Here is a 20,084-nt window from a genome sequence, read left to right on the forward strand (position 1 = left end):
GATTTTCGAAACTATTGAAATATTATTGAGATAAATTTGATATTTATTTTGGGGGCAATATTTTTTTATATTGCGTAGTAAATCTAATCGTTAGATTAATCAACTAATCGAAAAAATAATCTGTAGATTAATTGTTAAAAAAATGATCGTTAGGTGCAGCCCTAGTCCATTGAATATTCAAGATCAATTCCCCAAATGTATTCGGGTCTAAATACAAAACCCCTGCTCCTCCCAATTCACACACACTTCTCCACATTCCACAACTTCCAGCCTGCCAACTGTAAAACGCCCAACTTGTTATCTCCGATCCTGTCTGATTAGTAAACTGTGTGATTATAGCAGCAGGCAAGGTAATGTAGGTGTGGCAGGACAGTTGATTATGTATGTATGTATGTGTGTGTGTTATGTGTTGCAGCTGTATATACAAATCTCTTCACGTTGTGTCAAGAACACTGACTTGTCCTCTTTTGCAGGATTGTGTCTTAGGGATACTTTACGTATTAGATACAAGTATGAGATAACAAAATAGCAACAACTATAGGTCAGCTATAGGTGGTGTGAGTTGACACATCAGTGAGAACATGGATCAAATATAAGTTTCTTAAAGGAGAGAAATAATCTAAGAAAGGAATTTAGAAGTAGAACTGAATCTGCTTGATTTTCTCTCTAAATGAAACAGTGGACTTGTGCTTAAGGCTTTTCTTTACCAACCTCTTCTATCTTAGAAACCTCAACAAAAAATACCAGGAGGCAGGAATGACACAAAAGATCATTTTATTAGCGTCACATACATGTAAGGGGAAACTGCTTCTCTGTTATTTCTTCTTTATATTAAAGAAACACATCCTTTATTTTGATACTTTATTTTCTTTATTTCCTCTTTACATTTTTTGTTGTTGTTCTCCCTCCTTTTTCACCATATCATACATGGCACAGGTCATGCGGCAGGCCATGATCCCAAACTCCTCGAAAGACAGGGACTTGTCATCATCCGCATCTGTGTTAGTGAACATTTCATCTACCATTTCCTGTATGGATTAGAAAGATAAAAATGTCCCCCTTCATTTTATTGCAATCTCAGTAATGCTAAGTATTTCTTTGTATTCTATCAAGCCAGAATGACATAGTTCAGTGGTTCCCAAAGTGGGGGGCGCACCCCCTAGGGAGGGCGCAGAGCTACTGCAGGGGGGGGCGCGGCTAGGGATGGCAAGAGGAGCGATATGAATGAGTACTGCCTCAGCTAAGTGAATGAGGCAATGCTTCTTTGTCTCAGACCGTCAGATCAGCCCTCCCGTATTATTTTATATTGTAATTATTATTATTATTAGAAATAATCTAAGAAAGGAATTTAGAACTGAATATGCTTGATTTTCTCTCTAAATGAAACAGTGGACTTGTGCTTAAGGCTTTTCTTTACCAACCTCTTCTATCTTAGAAACCTCAACAAAAAATACCAGGAGGCAGGAATGACACAAAGGATCATTTTATTAGCGTCACATACATGTAAGGGAGAACTGCTTCTCCTTTATTTCTTCTTTATATTTCAGATATCCATCCTTTATTTTGACACTTTATTTTCTTCCTTTCCTCTTTACTGTTTTTGTTGTTGTCCCTTCTCTTTCACCATCGCATACATGGCAAAGGTCATGTAGCAGGCCATGATCCCAAACTCCTTGAAAGACATGGACTGGTCTCCATTCACATTCGATTTAGAGAACATTTCCTCTACCAGTTTCGTACGGATTGAAAAAATAAAATTATCCACCTTCATTTTATTGCAATCTCAGCAATGCCAAGAATTTCTTTGTATTTAATTAAGCCAGAATGACATGGTTGATTTTGCACATTTAACATCTCCTGAATTACAAAGTCTAGAAGCAAGCATTTAGTGACAACGAGTGAAACATGTAGATATAACAGTGTTAGTGTGAGTAGTGCTGTGTGTATCTCTTGTAAGTATGTGTAGTTGTAATAAGTGTCTTTGGACCTACATGCAGTCATATTACAGATTCCTCTTACCTTGTCGCTGATGCCCATGTCAGATTCCACCATTCTCTTAAATTCTTGCTGGGACATTTTTCCATCTCGACCAGCATTTTCCTCAAAGACGGCAATCATGCTGCCCATAACATGAAGCAAGGACAATTTATCTGCCATGATTGTCAATCTGCTTAAGAGATACAAAGGAAAATCATTCAGAGTTACTGAGTTACTGAATTAGCCATGAAAATGAAAGAAAATAGTCCACTTAGAATATATCAATGTGAAAAGAAAGAACAATATAAGACCTATTGATATATATGTTTCTCTATAAGATTCATTTTTTTCGTCTGCAGAAAGTTAAAAGCAAATAACTGTGATCTTGCAGCTCAAGTGTGATGAAGGGAAATGTTTGCCAGCAGCAGCTACAAATCATTTTCCTATTAAAAATGCTGATTTAGATGGTTCAAGTTTTCTTAGAGAAAATCTATCAAAATTGCATTTTGTTCAGACACAAAGCTCTCAGAAAAGCAAAGAAACCCCACCCCTTCCTACCTGTGTGCAAAAGAGAATCCACACTGAGAGCCGACTGGGTGTGAGGGTTTAAATAGAGCAGGGATAAAAAATGATGCTGTCGTGCTCTGATTGGTTTGTATCTTGTTGGTTAAGTTTTTGCTGTTGGTGAAACAACTGTGCACTCCTTTAACTAATCTACATTACATAACTCTGATCACCTGATTCACCCACTGGCACAAGTGTAATGTTGTTATGTTGCTGTTGGTGAAACAACTGTGCACTCCTTTCACAATCTACATTACATATGTGGAAATATGGGTTACAGCATCAACAAAACCCGCAGCAGAACATGTTCCGGTCTGACTTTAAACCCCTGCTCCCCTCAATTCACACACACTTCTCCACTTTGCACAACTTCCAGCCTGCCAACAGTTAAACGCCCAACCTGTAACCCTCCGATCCTGTCTGATTGGTAGAACTGTGTGATTATAGCAGCAGGCAAGGTATTCTAGGTGTGGCAGGACACACACGCATATATATGTATGTGTGTGTGCGCTATGTGTTGCAGCTGCATTATACAAATCTCTTCACAGTGTGTCTATGAACAGTGTTTTTGCATTTGTGATGGCTATTTCAGCCATTCTTTTCAAGCTTTACAGCCTCATACGTTGATATTTCTTACAGGGAAGACTCATGATTACTCATCAGTGGGCCGAACATTTAGGGCAACACCCAGTCCTACTTTGCACTGACTTGTCCTCTTTTGCCGGATCGTGTCTAAGGGATACTTTACATACTTGATACAAATACTAGATGACGAAATAACTATAGGTCAGCTATAGGTGGTGTGAGTTGACACATCAGTGATAACATGGATCAAATATTAGTTTCTTGAAAGAGAGCCACAGAGTCACGCCCCTTTAAAGTCTTAGATAAGCTCACAGTGCAACAAAGCTAAATGAAGCTAAATCGTTCACATTCTCTGCAGCCATGCCCTCCGACCTGGAGACATCGATGGAATTGTTCATCAAAGTGTTCCACCGTTCTTTATATTAAGATGGGACGCTCAGTCAATCTAATCTAAGAAATAATCTAAGAAAGGAATTTAGAACTGAATATGCTTGATTTTCTCTCTAAATGAAACAGTGGACTTGTGCTTAAGGCTTTTCTTTACCAACCTCTTCTATCTTAGAAACCTCAACAAAAAATACCAGGAGGCAGGAATGACACAAAAGATCATTTTATTAGCGTCACATACATGTAAGGGAGAACTGCTTCACCTTTATTTCTTCTTTATATTTCAGATATCCATCCTTTATTTTGACACTTTATTTTCTTCCTTTCCTCTTTACTGTTTTTGTTGTTGTCCCTTCTCTTTCACCATCGCATACATGGCAAAGGTCATGCTGCAGGCCATGATCCCAAACTCCTCGAAAGACATGGACTGGTCTCCATTCAGATCTGATTTAGAGAACATTTCCTCTACCAGTTCCTGTACGGATTGAAAAAATAAAATTGTCCACCTTCATTTTATTGCAATCTCAGCAATGCCAAGAATTTCTTTGTATTTAATTAAGCCAGAATGACATGGTTGATTTTGCACATTTAACATCTCCTGAATTTCAAAGTCTAGAAGCAAGCATTTAGTGACAACGAGTGAAACATGTAGATATAACAGTGTTAGTGTGAGTAGTGCTGTGTGTATCTCTTGTAAGTATGTGTAGTTGTAATAAGTGTCTTTGGACCTACATGCAGTCATATTACAGATTCCTCTTACCTTGTCGCTGATGCCCATGTCAGATTCCACCAATCTCTTAAATTCTTGCTGGGACATTTTTCCATCTCGACCAGCATATTTCTCAAAGACGGCAATCATGCCGCCCATAATATGAAGCAAGGACAATTTATCTGCCATGATTGTCAATCTGTTTAAGAGATACAAAAGAAAATCATTCAGAGTTACTGAGTTACTGAATTAGCCATGAAAATGAAAGAAAATAGTCCACTTAGAATATATCAATGTGAAAAGAAAGAACAATATAAGACCTATTGATATATATGTTTCTCTATAAGATTCATTTTTTTCGTCTGCAGAAAGTTAAAAGCAAATAACTGTGATCTTGCAGCTCAAGTGTGATGAAGGGAAATGTTTGCCAGCAGCAGCTACAAATCATTTTCCTATTAAAAATGCTGATTTAGATGGTTCAAGTTTTCTTAGAGAAAATCTATCAAAATTGCATTTTGTTCAGACACAAAGCTCTCAGAAAAGCAAAGAAACCCCACCCCTTCCTACCTGTGTGCAAAAGAGAATCCACACTGAGAGCCGACTGGGTGTGAGGGTTTAAATAGAGCAGGGATAAAAAATGATGCTGTCGTGCTCTGATTGGTTTGTATCTTGTTGGTTAAGTTTTTGCTGTTGGTGAAACAACTGTGCACTCCTTTAACTAATCTACATTACATAACTCTGATCACCTGATTCACCCACTGGCACAAGTGTAATGTTGTTATGTTGCTGTTGGTGAAACAACTGTGCACTCCTTTCACAATCTACATTACATATGTGGAAATATGGGTTACAGCATCAACAAAACCCGCAGCAGAACATGTTCCGGTCTGACTTTAAACCCCTGCTCCCCTCAATTCACACACACTTCTCCACTTTGCACAACTTCCAGCCTGCCAACAGTTAAACGCCCAACCTGTAACCCTCCGACCCTGTCTGATTGGTAGAACTGTGTGATTATAGCAGCAGGCAAGGTATTCTAGGTGTGGCAGGACACACACGCATATATATGTATGTGTGTGTGCGCTATGTGTTGCAGCTGCATTATACAAATCTCTTCACAGTGTGTCTATGAACAGTGTTTTTGCATTTGTGATGGCTATTTCAGCCATTCTTTTCAAGCTTTACAGCCTCATACGTTGATATTTCTTACAGGGAAGACTCATGATTACTCATCAGTGGGCCGAACATTTAGGGCAACACCCAGTCCTACTTTGCACTGACTTGTCCTCTTTTGCCGGATCGTGTCTTAGGGATACTTTACATACTTGATACAAATACTAGATGACGAAATAACTATAGGTCAGCTATAGGTGGTGTGAGTTGACACATCAGTGATAACATGGATCAAATATTAGTTTCTTGAAAGAGAGCCACAGAGTCACGCCCCTTTAAAGTCTTAGATAAGCTCACAGTGCAACAAAGCTAAATGAAGCTAAATCGTTCACATTCTCTGCAGCCATGCCCTCCGACCTGGAGACATCAATGGAATTGTTCATCAAAGTGTTCCACCGTTCTTTATATTAAGATGGGACGCTCAGTCAATCTAATCTAAGAAATAATCTAAGAAAGGAATTTAGAACTGAATATGCTTGATTTTCTCTCTAAATGAAACAGTGGACTTGTGCTTAAGGCTTTTCTTTACCAACCTCTTCTATCTTAGAAACCTCAACAAAAAATACCAGGAGGCAGGAATGACACAAAAGATCATTTTATTAGCGTCACATACATGTAAGGGAGAACTGCTTCACCTTTATTTCTTCTTTATATTTCAGATATCCATCCTTTATTTTGACACTTTATTTTCTTCCTTTCCTCTTTACTGTTTTTGTTGTTGTCCCTTCTCTTTCACCATCGCATACATGGCAAAGGTCATGCTGCAGGCCATGATCCCAAACTCCTCGAAAGACATGGACTGGTCTCCATTCAGATCTGATTTAGAGAACATTTCCTCTACCAGTTCCTGTACGGATTGAAAAAATAAAATTGTCCACCTTCATTTTATTGCAATCTCAGCAATGCCAAGAATTTCTTTGTATTTAATTAAGCCAGAATGACATGGTTGATTTTGCACATTTAACATCTCCTGAATTTCAAAGTCTAGAAGCAAGCATTTAGTGACAACGAGTGAAACATGTAGATATAACAGTGTTAGTGTGAGTAGTGCTGTGTGTATCTCTTGTAAGTATGTGTAGTTGTAATAAGTGTCTTTGGACCTACATGCAGTCATATTACAGATTCCTCTTACCTTGTCGCTGATGCCCATGTCAGATTCCACCAATCTCTTAAATTCTTGCTGGGACATTTTTCCATCTCGACCAGCATATTTCTCAAAGACGGCAATCATGCCGCCCATAATATGAAGCAAGGACAATTTATCTGCCATGATTGTCAATCTGTTTAAGAGATACAAAAGAAAATCATTCAGAGTTACTGAGTTACTGAATTAGCCATGAAAATGAAAGAAAATAGTCCACTTAGAATATATCAATGTGAAAAGAAAGAACAATATAAGACCTATTGATATATATGTTTCTCTATAAGATTCATTTTTTTCGTCTGCAGAAAGTTAAAAGCAAATAACTGTGATCTTGCAGCTCAAGTGTGATGAAGGGAAATGTTTGCCAGCAGCAGCTACAAATCATTTTCCTATTAAAAATGCTGATTTAGATGGTTCAAGTTTTCTTAGAGAAAATCTATCAAAATTGCATTTTGTTCAGACACAAAGCTCTCAGAAAAGCAAAGAAACCCCACCCGTTCCTACCTGTGTGCAAAAGAGAATCCACACTGAGAGCCGACTGGGTGTGAGGGTTTAAATAGAGCAGGGATCAAAAATGATGCCGTCGTGCTCTGATTGGTTTGTATCTTGTTGGTTAAGTTTTTGCTGTTGGTGAAACAACTGTGCACTCCTTTAACTAATCTACATTACATAACTCTGATCACCTGATTCACCCACTGGCACAAGTTTAATGTTGTTGTGTTGCTGTTGGTGAAAAACTGTGCACTCCTTTCACAATCTACATTACATATGTGGAAATATGGGTTACAGCATCAACAAAACCCGCAGCAGAACATGTTCCGGTCTGACTATAAACCCCTGCTCCCCTCAATTCACATACACTTCTCCACTTTGCACAACTTCCAGCCTGCCAACAGTTAAACGCCCAACCTGTAACCCTCCGATCCTGTCTGATTAGTAGAACTGTGTGATTATAGCAGCAGGCAAGGTATTCTAGGTGTGGCAGGACACACACGCATATATATGTATGTGTGTGTGCGCTATGTGTTGCAGCTGCATTATACAAATCTCTTCACAGTGTGTCTATGAACAGTGTTTTTGCATTTGTGATGGCTATTTCAGCCATTCTTTTCAAGCTTTACAGCCTCATACGTTGATATTTCTTACAGGGAAGACTCATGAGTACTCATCAGTGGGCCGAACATTTAGGGCAACACCCAGTCCTACTTTGCACTGACTTGTCCTCTTTTGCCGGATCGTGTCTTAGGGATACTTTACATACTTGATACAAATACTAGATGACGAAATAACTATAGGTCAGCTATAGGTGGTGTGAGTTGACACATCAGTGATAACATGGATCAAGTATTACCGTAGTTTCTTGAAAGAGAGCCACAGAGTCACGCCCCTTTAACGTCTTAGATAAGCTCACAGTGCAACAAAGCTAAATGAAGCTAAATCGTTCACATTCTCTGCAGCCATGCCCTCCGACCTGGAGACATCGATGGAATTGTTCATCAAAGTGTTCCACCGTTGTTTATATTAAGATGGGACGCTCAGTCAATCTAATCTAAGAAATAATCTAAGAAAGGAATTTAGAACTGAATCTGCTTGATTTTCTCTCTAAATGAATCAGTGGACTTGTGCTTAAGGCTTTTCTTTACCAACCTCTTCTATCTTAGAAACCTCAACAAAAAATACCAGGAGGCAGGAATGACACAAAAGATCATTTTATTAGCGTCACATACATGTAAGGGAGAACTGCTTCTCCTTTATTTCTTCTTTATATTTCAGATATCCATCCTTTATTTTGATACTGCTTCTTCTTTATTTCCTCTTTACTGTTTTTGTTGTTGTCCCTTCTCTTTCACCATCTCATACATGGCAAAGGTCATGTAGCAGGCCATGATCCCAAACTCCTCGAAAGACATGGACTGGTCTCCATTCACATTCGATTTAGAGAACATTTCCTCTACCAGTTTCTGTACGGATTGAAAAAATAAAATTGTCCACCTTCATTTTATTGCAATCTCAGCAATGCCAAGTATTTCTTTGTATTTAATTAAGCCAGAATGACATGGTTGATTTTGCACATTCAACATCTCCTGAATTTCAAAGTCTAGAAGCAAGCATTTAGTGACAACGAGTGAAACATGTAGATATAACAGTGTTAGTGTGAGTAGTGCTGTGTGTATCTCTTGTAAGTATGTGTAGTTGTAATAAGTGTCTTTGGACCTACATGCAGTCATATTACAGATTCCTCTTACCTTGTCGCTGATGCCCAGGTCAGATTCCACCATTCTCTTAAATTCTTGCTGGGACATTTTTCCATCTCGACCAGCATTTTCCTCAAAGACGGCAATCATGCTGCCCATAACATGAAGCAAGGACAATTTATCTGCCATGATTGTCAATCTGCTTAAGAGATACAAAAGAAAATCATTCAGAGTTACTGAGTTACTGAATTAGCCATGAAAATGAAAGAAAATAGTCCACTTAGAATATATCAATGTGAAAAGAAAGAACAATATAAGACCTATTGATATATATGTTTCTCTATAAGATTCATTTTTTTGTCTGCAGAAAGTTAAAAGCAAATAACTGTGATCTTGCAGCTCAAGTGTGATGACGGGAAATGTTTGCCAGCAGCAGCAGCTACAAATCATTTTGTTCAGACACAAAGCTCTCAGAGAAGCAAAGAAACCCCACCCGTGCCTACCTGTGTGCAAAAGAGAATCTACACTGAGAGCCGACTGGGTGTGACGGTTTAAATAGAGCAGGGATCAAAAATGATGCCGTCGTGCTCTGATTGGTTTGTATCTTGTTGGTTAAGTTTTTGCTGTTGGTGAAACAACTGTGCACTCCTTTAACTAATCTACATTACATAACTCTGATCACCTGATTCACCCACTGGCACAAGTTTAATATGGACAGAAGACAGCAAAATGTTTCTTTGACATGGGAGTTTCAGGCTCAGTAACGCAGTGCAAAGCTGTAAACTGTATGGGTTCATACAAAGATGCATTTAAAAGCTGTGTTATTTTCAAATGTACAGCCACAATCATGCTGTTCCAATAATTACAAAAGGGGACTGAACCAACCTGTTTTCCCAAGCCTGAGCTCTTTCCTTTACACACCCTTAATCAGGAGGATGTGTTTGGAATGAAAGGTGAGCACCCACGCCCAATGTTTAAGAGCTCCAGTAAAAGAAAAACACAGCATGGCGCCACAATAAGTCAGTATGGATCCATATAATGCACTTTGCACCTGCTTTGTCTGAATAAGCATGCAAACATACATTCATATTTCTATTGTTGGGTTTGTCCAGATTGGAGCTTGGACAATGTGTGTTCATGTTCCAGATGGGAAGGTGAAGCATGAGAGTATTTTAATCTTATTCAGCAGTCTTGATGTTTAGCCTCAGTCATAGACATTAAAGATGAAGTGCCTACCAACAGGGTTTGGCACCAAAAGCTTTCAGATGCATTACCAAAAAGTCCACAAGAGTAGTAAAACAGCACATGACATGGCTTCGCCGTAGCTATGGCAACTCAACTATATCCCCATAACATGTCGGTGAGGACTTATGGATTCCTATCGAGATCTAATGAGGGATTCTGTAAATTCTCCCTCAGAAATGTGTGGCGTGTATAAAGTTGTACGGTGTAGTTTTAGATGAGGTGCCATTGTGCTCGAGAACGAGAGGAACCCAGTGTGCCGGTGCTCCTGGAAGCTTGGAGCTCATAGTTCTGGGCTGCGGGAGGCCGTGCTGAGCTCTATGGTTCCAGCCACTGCAGCAGCTTACCACTATTGTGTGGTGCAGGCGGACCCGGATCCCTGGGTCAGATTCAGGCCCTGCAGAGCCAACGGGAACCTGGCAGATCCCCAACTAGTCTTGAGTGTTGTCAGTGTATATTGTAGTTGCTAGATGCACGACTACCTGTGTGCAAAAAAATAATCCACAAGGGAAGACGCAGTTCAAATTGAGGCACCGCTGTGAAAATAATATGGACTGGTTTTGTAGCTTTTGGTGGATGGTAAATTGCTGGAAGAACCGGTTTGAGCTCTTTTGGTGTATACTATTCGTGCGTGTGTGTGTGTGTGTGTGTGTGTGTGTGTGTGCGCGCGTGTGCGCGTGTGCGTGTGCGTGTGCGTATCTATTTTTAAAGACGTTCATGTTGTAAGGGAGTGTGTGTGTGTGTGTTTGGTACTTGACAAGCTGGTTAGGCCACAGCTTATAACTTGTGATTATTATAAACTGACTGAACAGAACAATGGTGTCCGATGAGCATGATGATGAGCTGAAAATGGATTATGATGACATGTATATAGATTTCCCTCTAAGAAAGCTGTTATGATGTCCTCAACATCAGTTTTCTTCTGTCGACACACACTTCCTGTCTTATTATGGTGTAATGGATGTGTAACTGACTGCACAGTGACTGTAGTTAATTACTCAGTTCGTTTGTTAATTAGATTTTTTATTTTATTTTTACTGCTCCCTGTGTAATGTGTAACTAGAATGGATCCTTGGTTTTTAAGCAATTAAAGCCATTTGTTAACAATTTTATTATTTTCGTCTCTAAATGTTTTGACAGAATGTACCTGCTTTTCGGGGCTTTAGAAAACACATTAGGACGTTTCCTAATTTTAATGACTATTGCATTTTTCATTTTAATATACAACATCAATTTAACAAGTCTTAATTTGTAATAGCGCAGGCTAGCCACAAGGGGGCGACCGGGTTACGTAGAACGTAAAAGATGGCGAGACCGCGGAAGACAAATAGAAACATAGCAAGGAGAATACACTGAAAGAATAATGATTAATGTGTACAGTCTTGTGAGAACTGACTGTCGACTGTCGCGCTAGAATGAAAAGCTCGAACATAAATGAAATGCATTCAGAGACGTTTACCATCTCTGAATCAGAGTTCAAGTTTTTATTTATTTATTTTTTACTATTTTAGTCTCTAATTGTCTTGGCTGACTACACCTGTTCACCAGTAGTCTAAGAATCAGTCTAGGACCTTTTGTCATTTAAATGTCCATTCCATAATTTCATTCGATATGCAATATAAATTCAGAAATGTATTTGTAACAACACAGACTGACCACACGATGGCGCTAAATGTAGGTATGTTAAAGATGGTGGGACCTCAGGAGACAAATTTAATTTATTAAGTGTAATACACAGAAAATGTGCACGTGTTTAGTTTTGTGAGCGTACAAATAAATATTTCTATTGTAAGTTATAATGAATCATCAGTTCAAACAATGCGGACTTTGACCATGTTTAAGCTAAAACCACTAATAACACCGGAATGAAATCACTCAGAAAAATATTTAATTAGTCCCTTAGAGACTGATAGGCTCTGGGGTGAGTTAAGTCTAAATCTATCTTGCTGTGTGTGGTTAGAAGCTTCTACCATTGTTCCCAAAATGCAAAAGAAAACAACCTGGTGATGTCATTAAGTTCCACACCAGCCACAATAAATGCGGCAGTAGCCGAGCGAACACACTGATTTGGTGTTCTGCTCAAAAGTGACCTTCTTGCATTAAAAAAGATATTTAGATATTTATATTTACTATTGTTGTGATTTTATTTAGCGACAGTAAGATTTACCTGGGTGCTCTTTTCATGTAAAGACTCACATCAAGGAGCTTACAGCAGCTTCACCCTGTAATTATATAATTATATGATGAGATACACAGATACACAGCTGTGTTCACGTTAAAAAGTACAAATACCATTTTAATTTTTTTTTATTTTCTTATTTTAGCGTGAAAAGTGAGGGCAAGTGTGCAAAGAAAAGGGATAACGGAATAATGAGTCACAGCCTTTAGAATAGAATGAGCTGAACTAGGTGGCAAAACAAAGAAAAAAAAGGAAAGAACAAAAAGAAAACTTGGCCTAGACACTCTAAACTGTGACAAAGGATCAAACTGAAGAGGCACACAAGTGTTCCGGGGGGAATTCAAAATGGCAGAAATTCTTGCGCAAATTAGCGCGACCTATTGATTGATGGAAGCGTACCGGACAAAGGGATCCAGGGAAACGTGTACGTGTATTTTGCTCCGTTTTTTATAAAGTTACCAATGGAGATAAAGCCCGGATGTAAGTTCACGTGACAGAATGGAACTTATTTTGTTCGAATCACTTTGTCTCGGAAAAATGGCGATTTATTGGGTTTTGGTGCTACCGCCCACGGGTCAGTCCAGCGGTGAGTGTACCACACACACACACACTCTCTCTCACACACACACGCCGCAGCCGGGGCGGTGTCTGACTATAAAACCCCTGCTCCTCTCAATTCAACTTCTCCACATTCCTCCACCCAGCTCCCAACTTCAAGCCTGCAACGGTAAGAGACCAACCTGTAATCCTCTGATCCTGTCTGATTGGTAGAATTGTGTGATTATAGCAGCAGGCAAGATAATCTGGGTGTGTATGGACAGTAATTATTATGTGTAATTATATCTGTCAGTAATAGCTTCTCTGGAATGCTATTAAGCAGTTGTACATAATCCACCAGTGTCTCTATTGTCTCTATTGTCTCTATTTAAATTGGTAGTTAATCATTTTTATTGTGTCTGTTTTAAGAATTCCAGATTGTGTTTTATTGTCCACCGCAATAATCAACTATGAATCTGTCCCTTTGATTGTGAGACCGTTACTTGTGTTTGGTGAACAGAGGTGTCACTCCCCACAAAGGGTGTGTGTGTGTGGCCCGTGGGCATGTGCACACATGTGCTTTGTTGGATGTAACGTTGTGTACAGTAAAGTCTCTTCTCTGCACTGTGTCCCTCAGGTTCAGCTTACTTTGTCCTCTTTCAGCTGAGCTTATTTTTCCATTTCCCCTTCCCAAGTGACTCAACTTTTCCACCCACTCTCTGCATTCTAACTGCTGTTGCAGCAGTAACACAAAACTCTCCACAGTGTGTCAAGAACAGTTACAGTTTTCAGCTTTTTTTGCATTTGTGTTGGATATTTCGGACATTCTTTTCAAGCTTTACAGTCTCATAACTTGAACTCTTTAAGTTGATATTTCTTTCAGGGATGATTCATGATTACTCATCAGTGGGCAGAACATTGAGGGCAACACCCAGTCCTACTTTACACTGACCTGTCCTCTTTTACAGGACAGTGTCTTAAGAATACTTTACATACTAGATACAAATACTAGATGACACAATAGCAACAACTATAGGTCAGCTGTAGGTGGTGTGAGTTGACACATCAGTGATAACATGGATCAAGTATTAGTTTCTTAGAGCCACAGAGTCACGCCCCTTTAAAGTCTTAGATAAGATCACAGTCTAACAAAGCTAAATGAAGCAAAATCGATCAAACTTTTTTCTCATTGTTCACATTTCCTGTCTGTACTTAAACTTGACTTTTGTGTCTCAGCCCAGCTAAAGTCCGCAGCCATGCCATCTGACCTGGAGACATCGATGGAAATGCTCATTAAAGTGTTCCACCGTTATGCCAAAGATGGAGCGCTCAGCCGGAAAACCCTCCGAGACTTGATGACCGTGGAGCTGTCTAACTTCCTGCAGGTACGGATCCACGCACTGCTCCACTGCAAAAACACAGTGGGAACTACAGTAACACAAATAGGTTATATATAGCACTATACTTATACTTTGATGACGTCATTATTCATTGATACCTGTTTGTGTTCCCCTAAACAGTCTCAGAAGGATCCTGCTGCTGTGGACAAGATCATGAAGGATCTGGATACAAATGGCGACGGCAAGGTGGACTTTGAGGAGTTTGTTTCTCTGGTTGTCGGACTTTCCATTGCCTGTGAGCAATGTTACAAAGCGCATATGAAGAAGATGGAAAAGAAGTAATTTGAAAAAGAAAATACTGCAGAAAATCGATTTTTATAAAAGTTGTACTGTCAAATAAATACACTGAATACTTTTCAGAGACCAACAAGTACTCATTTGGTTATTTGTGTGTGTGTGTGTGTGTGTGTGTATTCCTCTTGCATCAGTGTGTGTTTTTGAAATGGACCACAAGCTTTATAAACTACAATATCTTATCCGTAGAACATCTAATCACTATTATTGATACCTAATTGGTCACTGTTTGCTTTTCTGGTCGGGATCATTTCACCCATTTCACTGGAAGTTCCCTTGGCAACTGCACCAGCGATAGTAGGTGTTCCCGTTGAACACACACCTGTATTTTATGCTGCTTGCTCAAGGTGTAAAGGGGCAGTTGAACCTCTCCCTCTCTGATAAAACTGCTGCTTATCACCTCTCTGAGGAATCTACAGAATGTTCCGCTCATGATCACGCCCCTGTGTCCAGATACTGCCACTCGCATCAGTCTATATTATTATGGCTGTGGAAGCAAATGCATTTTCATTCTAATGGAAGTCAGTATAGAAAAGGGCATTGTGCAATTGTGTATCTTTGTGATCATAAGGTTGTATCAGGCTGACCTTAGGGGGCTGAGTCATGGGACACAGCAGTATGCCACTGTTTCTCCACAAGATTATTATTGTGGTGTTTCATTGTCTGGCGCAAGTCAAGAAGCAAACAGAGGAACAGGATTAACCCCCCACCTCACCTCACCCTCTTCTGTGTCTCCCTCAAGCTCTCCCTTTCATAGGAAAAGCCAATCTTCCCCCTGAATTCTGCCTCCTAGACCTAACACTGCATGGAAAATCTCTGCTGGCCAAATTCTTTAGGTCTGAGCTTTTTAGATGTGGCCTTACATTCTAATATTGACACTGAAGCAGACGGGATTTGTTTGGGCTGAGAGGAAGTTCTCCCAGGAAGGATAAACCCAGGGCAAGGAAGTCACATAACCCAGTTGAACCCTGCACACACCTCCTTGGGCAGGGCTTGACTTTGTGGCCTATCAGTGTTAGTAGTTACAGGGCAAATATGCCCGTTGCTAGGTGACCACTGTATGCGTGAGTGTGTGCGTGGACAAAGTGAAGGTTTGTATTCAGCGCTGTGGTTATATAAGCACCACGCCCATGTGATCCATGGCTGTGGTTTACAGCCGGGAATTCCAACTTTGCTGAGTTGTTTCACAAACACTTTTTGTGCCGTTGATATAAAAGAGGAAACGCTGAATTCTCTGCATAATGTTTCATCACGTAGCATACGACCAAACTAACTGTATCTGACCTCTTCTGTAGTGTTCTCACAGACTATAATAGACACCCACAGTCACTCAAGGTGAAGGCCTCACCCTCCACACACAGGTAGACTATAATAGACACACACACACACAGTCACTATAGGTGAAGGCCTCACCTTCCACACACAAGCAGAGCAGCCGCATCTTACACATTACTGAAACAGGAGGAACGATGGTCTGACTGTCTTATTTAGTTAAGGCGGTTTCTGTGTGAAGCTTGTAGTTTTTGTGATTTGTTGTATTGCCATGTAAGTAGTTGATTGATGTGTAGATGAATGACTGAAGCCTAAAGTAACAACATAACTATTTAGTTTCCTGTGTTCTTCTGTTTGACCACTAGATGGGATAAGAATGTTAACGTACCATACTGACTCTCATGATCAAACCAGATGCATTGGAGGTGCTTTCATATGAATCAACACTGCATATAATACAGATTCAATACAATCTGTTTCCATGGATACAGACTCACTTATTTGTTGTCAGCTCTGAGTGAGTAACAGTATGGAAAAGACATGGGAGGAAAAGATTGGGCCAGAATTTTCCACTTTGTGATAGATGACGGTACAAACTAGTCCGACATCTTGAGTGAATCATAGAAACGTGAGTGGTGACATCTGTAACAGGATTTCTGCTCTAACTTCTACAGAAAGTGTTAATTAGAGTCATAAGCAATGACAACAAAGACAGACCTAACACAAAGTCACATGATGGACCACACACACACACACACACACCCACATCAACACACACACACAAAGTTGCCCCAAATAAACAAACTCTCCCAGTTGCCACAGTGCAGCTTTTTTTCATATCTGATTGTGTTTGAGGGTTGTGCAGTGTGTGACTCATGAGCACAGCGACATGACTCTGAGTCACGACCTGCACCACAAAACTGCAGGAAGTGCCGATCCACCAAACGGCTCCACAAAGAAATCCTCAGTGACTCCCTGGGCCTGTTTTTGCCATATAATCATGTGCAGCTTAATTACATAGAAATAAACAAAAGCGTATTATACATGTAAATATAGGATGCGACAGACAGGAGTAAACACAAAACACAATGAATCAAATGTAAAGTGTGGGTGAGGCGGTGCTGCAGCAGATAGGATTTTTGGTGAATTTCCAAATTGCTCAAAGGAGTTTGTATCACACGCACACACATACACACATATACACATACATTATATATAGCCTAAAGAGATTCATGTAAGTGGTGGATTGTGGTCATCAAAGCCAGAGGCAATGCTTTTATTTGCACAGGGAATAAAAGTATGACTCATGCTTTGTAAACGTCCGCCTTCGTCTTGAGTCGACAGAGCAGCGACAGCCGCGTTTGTCTCATGGACTCTGCAAACATTTGCTTTTGCATTTGCAATCAGAATTCACTAATGTATTTGCTTTAATTGTGAGAGGTAAATTCTAAAAAAGTGCATACATCTGCAATCGCGTACATCTCCGGCGCTAACACATGACGCAGTTCTCCCACTGGACTGTAAACATGCTTTAATTATAAAGAGTAGGAGGTACAAAGAGTCCGTTTTCTTTGGACAACATTTCTTAAAGATACACACACTTTAATACAAGTTCACTGCAGTTAAAATGCGCACTAACTGTAAGTGCACAACAATGGAGAAGTACGCTAAAGGCAAATCTCTACTTTCAAACGAAGTTGTCAAAGTTGTGGTGCGTTCAGAGGTGAAAAAAATGAGCCGGTACAATTCGTTTCACCCACTATTTGTACCGTTATCGAGTCATCACTTTCCAAACACACCCGGCGCATGAAGGGGTGCGTTTTAGTTTTTTTGTTTTTTTTGTCCCTTGCCTCAGATTTCAGCCACGACCAAACTACGCACTTTATTTGATTTAATTCGCACCAGGAAAGGACACATAAAACATAATTCCACCAAACTTCCAGACATTTTTGAGGTTGGCGGACAGGAAAAGGGGAGGGAGGGGGCATCAAAGTACTGACTTTTGTTGAAGAATGCTGTAAACACAAACATAAAGCAGAACGCAAAGAATAATTATCCACATGAGAAAAGAGTGAAGCAAGAACTCCTTTCAACACTTAGACATGATGTGAAGAAATGCTCAGATTTTACCAAAGCCAAGTCTTTATAAGTAGACAGCATTTCCCACCGACTACGGTTGTGAAACGACATGTTAACGCACCATCATCAGGGGCAGAAGGAGGGGCAGCTGAGGGCATTATAGAGGGAGACAAAAGGGTGTGGTGATGTATAAAGCACCCATGACTTCCATTTCTTCACGACTGCAGCTACAGACCCTGACTCTCCTCACCTCGTCTCTTTAAGTCTCAGCAAACCACCCTAAGGTGAGAAGAACATTTAAAAAGTTGTTGTTTTGTTAGCAGGTTTGGTTTCATTCAGTGATTTGAAGAAAAAAATGAAAAACTTTTTTTTGGCATGCTGAAGGTTAAGATTTGCAAAACATTTTCCTGAGTTTCAGTTAAACAGAAACAAACCTGCATTTTATCTTCATCGATGGAAACATTTTTACAGTTATACATTATAAAAGAATATAAAGTTTATAAAAAGTACAAGTGTGTACTGTATAATTGTTTTGCCCTTTGTTTAATCAATGTTAAATATTAGAAATCTTTTATTGTAAGTATGTAGAGCATTTTCCATGTTTCTAAGCACAACTAAAATGTGCCTCCACTGGATTTCCTTTGATTGAGAGACTTAATAATGCAGCTGTGTTTCATTAATTGTAGGCTGGAGTGCCGCTTGAGTGCATTGAACCTAAAACTAATCCTCCAACTAAATTTGAAGTAGATTCATTTGCATTCTTCTTTTGCCCTCTTCCTCTGCAATGCTTATCTGTTTACAAATCCTTTGATTGCCCCGTTTCCTCCGCCTGTTGCAGGGAAAATTGGTTTTCGGTGCATGCTGTGTTTTGAGAACAGACAATTCTACTGGGAGTTGAACTTGCATCTCTACCTGTAGGTCACCTAAATTACCAGGAGAGATGAAGCCGTTTCCATAACGATGCTTTCCTTGAGTCTCTCAACAGATAGGCTGTGTTAGAGACGAGGGACAGGGGCAGAGACATAAGAGTGTGTGGGCCCTGGCTGTATTTGTATCCAGCTCAATGGAAAACCAAGGGAGAACACTAACAAAAACAAAAACTGTGATTTCACCAGCTGATGTGTTGCTCAAGAACTCAGTTGGTGAATTAATTAGTTTGTTTCTATTGTTCAGTAAATTGTGACTAGGATCCTTCACAATCTGGAAGTGTATCATGAACTCTATTTAATTACAATCTGGTATCTTTTTTGGAAAGTCAGCATCAAGAGGAGTCAAGTTTTGTCAGGAAAAAAATATCCACCACCATCATAACTGTGAAACTAGATAATGAATTCTAAAGCTACAGCCACAGCTAAGGCCACAACATCATAAACGGCAATGCTCAGTCCCAACAGGTACAAATTTAACCGTGACTGAGATGTTCATGTGTGTCCTCTCTGTCTACTTAAAGCGGCTAGCAGGATGACTGACATCCAGGGCGCCATGTGTAGCCTCATCAGTGCTTTCCAAAAGTACTCTGGAAAGGAAGGTGACGATCGCACCTTGACCAAAAACGAGTTGAAGGAGCTGCTCAACAACGAGATGAAGGGGTTGCTGTCGGTAAGTGACCGCTGCTCTGATCTGAGTCCATGTATGCGGAGGTTGATGAATGCTGAATGTTTCTGATTGAGTTGGATTGGAAAGGCCAATATAAATGATGTGTCAGTAATTACTTTATCATTTACTGTATTTACACTTTTAATGCATTTCACCTGCATTCCTCTCACACAGAAACCCAATGACAAGGCAGCCATCGACAAAATCTTCAATGACCTGGACGCAAACGGTGACCAGACTGTAGATTTCAAGGAGTACATCTGCTTGATCGCCTGCATCACTTGCGAATGCCATGAGTATTTCAGTCAGGCAAAGAAATAGAGCCCTTGCGCCACCTTGGGGCAGCAGGGGGAACTGTAACAGAGAAGGTTGTCACTTGACAGTTTAGGAAAGATATGTTTACTGCTAAGAAAATGTAAAATGAAACCACAACTCATTATGTTGTAAGGTAAAATGTAATAAACATTTTAAAATCCTTAATGCCTGTTTGATGCACTTTGTGTGTGACTTCTTGACTCTGGGGTGGATTTACGACGAGAGGAGTCGTGGAGGCCAGGGTGCTCCAATCACATGTTACTCAGGATTCCACCCACAATTTTACAGACCGATGCTTTACGGGCACTCCTGCACCGAAAACTGTTCATCAATCACTTTTAAACAGAGTAAAAGAAAAAATTGTAGGTAACAACGAGAGTCTGAGGGGGACATTATTTACCAAGTATTTGTGTTCGGGAAGTTAATGGTTGATGAT

General features: G+C 39.9%; 2 protein-coding genes and 4 long non-coding RNA genes across 7 annotated transcripts; 2 read left to right on the forward strand and 4 right to left on the reverse strand.

Annotated features, from left to right (window-relative positions):
• Positions 1-757: 757 nt before the first annotated feature.
• Positions 758-2,688, reverse strand: LOC142989546 (uncharacterized). Its single transcript, XR_012960700.1, has 3 exons — positions 2,536-2,688; positions 2,020-2,167; positions 758-1,028 (listed from the first exon to the last, which is right to left on the reverse strand). It is a non-coding gene; the product is annotated as an uncharacterized LOC142989546 (long non-coding RNA).
• A 1,032-nt stretch (positions 2,689-3,720) lies between these two features.
• Positions 3,721-4,940, reverse strand: LOC142989901 (uncharacterized). Its single transcript, XR_012960720.1, has 3 exons — positions 4,790-4,940; positions 4,274-4,421; positions 3,721-3,988 (listed from the first exon to the last, which is right to left on the reverse strand). It is a non-coding gene; the product is annotated as an uncharacterized LOC142989901 (long non-coding RNA).
• Positions 4,941-5,974: 1,034 nt separating this feature from the next.
• Positions 5,975-7,197, reverse strand: LOC142989900 (uncharacterized). Its single transcript, XR_012960719.1, has 3 exons — positions 7,044-7,197; positions 6,528-6,675; positions 5,975-6,242 (listed from the first exon to the last, which is right to left on the reverse strand). It is a non-coding gene; the product is annotated as an uncharacterized LOC142989900 (long non-coding RNA).
• Positions 7,198-8,232: 1,035 nt separating this feature from the next.
• Positions 8,233-9,362, reverse strand: LOC142989661 (uncharacterized). 2 transcript variants are annotated; one of them, XR_012960705.1, is made up of 3 exons: positions 9,238-9,362; positions 8,786-8,933; positions 8,233-8,500 (listed from the first exon to the last, which is right to left on the reverse strand). It is a non-coding gene; the product is annotated as an uncharacterized LOC142989661 (long non-coding RNA). The 2 variants fall into 2 exon arrangements; XR_012960706.1 differs by having other exon boundaries at positions 8,786-8,936; positions 9,238-9,361.
• A 3,373-nt stretch (positions 9,363-12,735) lies between these two features.
• LOC142989658 (protein S100-A10-like) lies at positions 12,736-14,455 on the forward strand. Its single transcript, XM_076139285.1, has 3 exons — positions 12,736-12,882; positions 13,929-14,077; positions 14,213-14,455. Exons 2-3 carry the CDS (start codon positions 13,949-13,951, stop codon positions 14,372-14,374), a joined length of 291 nt encoding a protein of 96 aa, XP_075995400.1. The 5' UTR covers positions 12,736-12,882; positions 13,929-13,948; the 3' UTR covers positions 14,375-14,455.
• A 3,415-nt stretch (positions 14,456-17,870) lies between these two features.
• LOC142989660 (protein S100-P-like) lies at positions 17,871-19,813 on the forward strand. The gene is made up of 3 exons (XM_076139289.1): positions 17,871-18,021; positions 19,188-19,336; positions 19,508-19,813. The coding sequence occupies exons 2-3, from the start codon at positions 19,199-19,201 to the stop codon at positions 19,652-19,654; spliced, it is 285 nt and encodes a 94-aa protein (XP_075995404.1). The 5' UTR covers positions 17,871-18,021; positions 19,188-19,198; the 3' UTR covers positions 19,655-19,813.
• Positions 19,814-20,084: the final 271 nt, after the last annotated feature.

Source organism: Genypterus blacodes, unplaced genomic scaffold, assembly GCF_046128005.1.
Source record: "Genypterus blacodes isolate CSIRO-AG114 ecotype Tasmania unplaced genomic scaffold, CSIRO-AGI_Gbla_v1 ptg000438l_1, whole genome shotgun sequence".
Taxonomy (NCBI): Eukaryota; Metazoa; Chordata; class Actinopteri; order Ophidiiformes; family Ophidiidae; genus Genypterus; species Genypterus blacodes.

Excerpts from the sequence above, each read along its gene's own strand:
- LOC142989660 (XM_076139289.1), top strand. The coding sequence starts at position 19,199 with ATGACTGACATCCAGGGCGCCATGTGTAGCCTCATCAGTGCTTTCCAA. Across the intron at positions 19,337-19,507 it reads AGATGAAGGGGTTGCTGTCG|AAACCCAATGACAAGGCAGC; the intron begins GTAAGTGACCGC and ends CCTCTCACACAG.
- LOC142989658 (XM_076139285.1), top strand. The coding sequence starts at position 13,949 with ATGCCATCTGACCTGGAGACATCGATGGAAATGCTCATTAAAGTGTTC. Across the intron at positions 14,078-14,212 it reads AGCTGTCTAACTTCCTGCAG|TCTCAGAAGGATCCTGCTGC; the intron begins GTACGGATCCAC and ends TCCCCTAAACAG.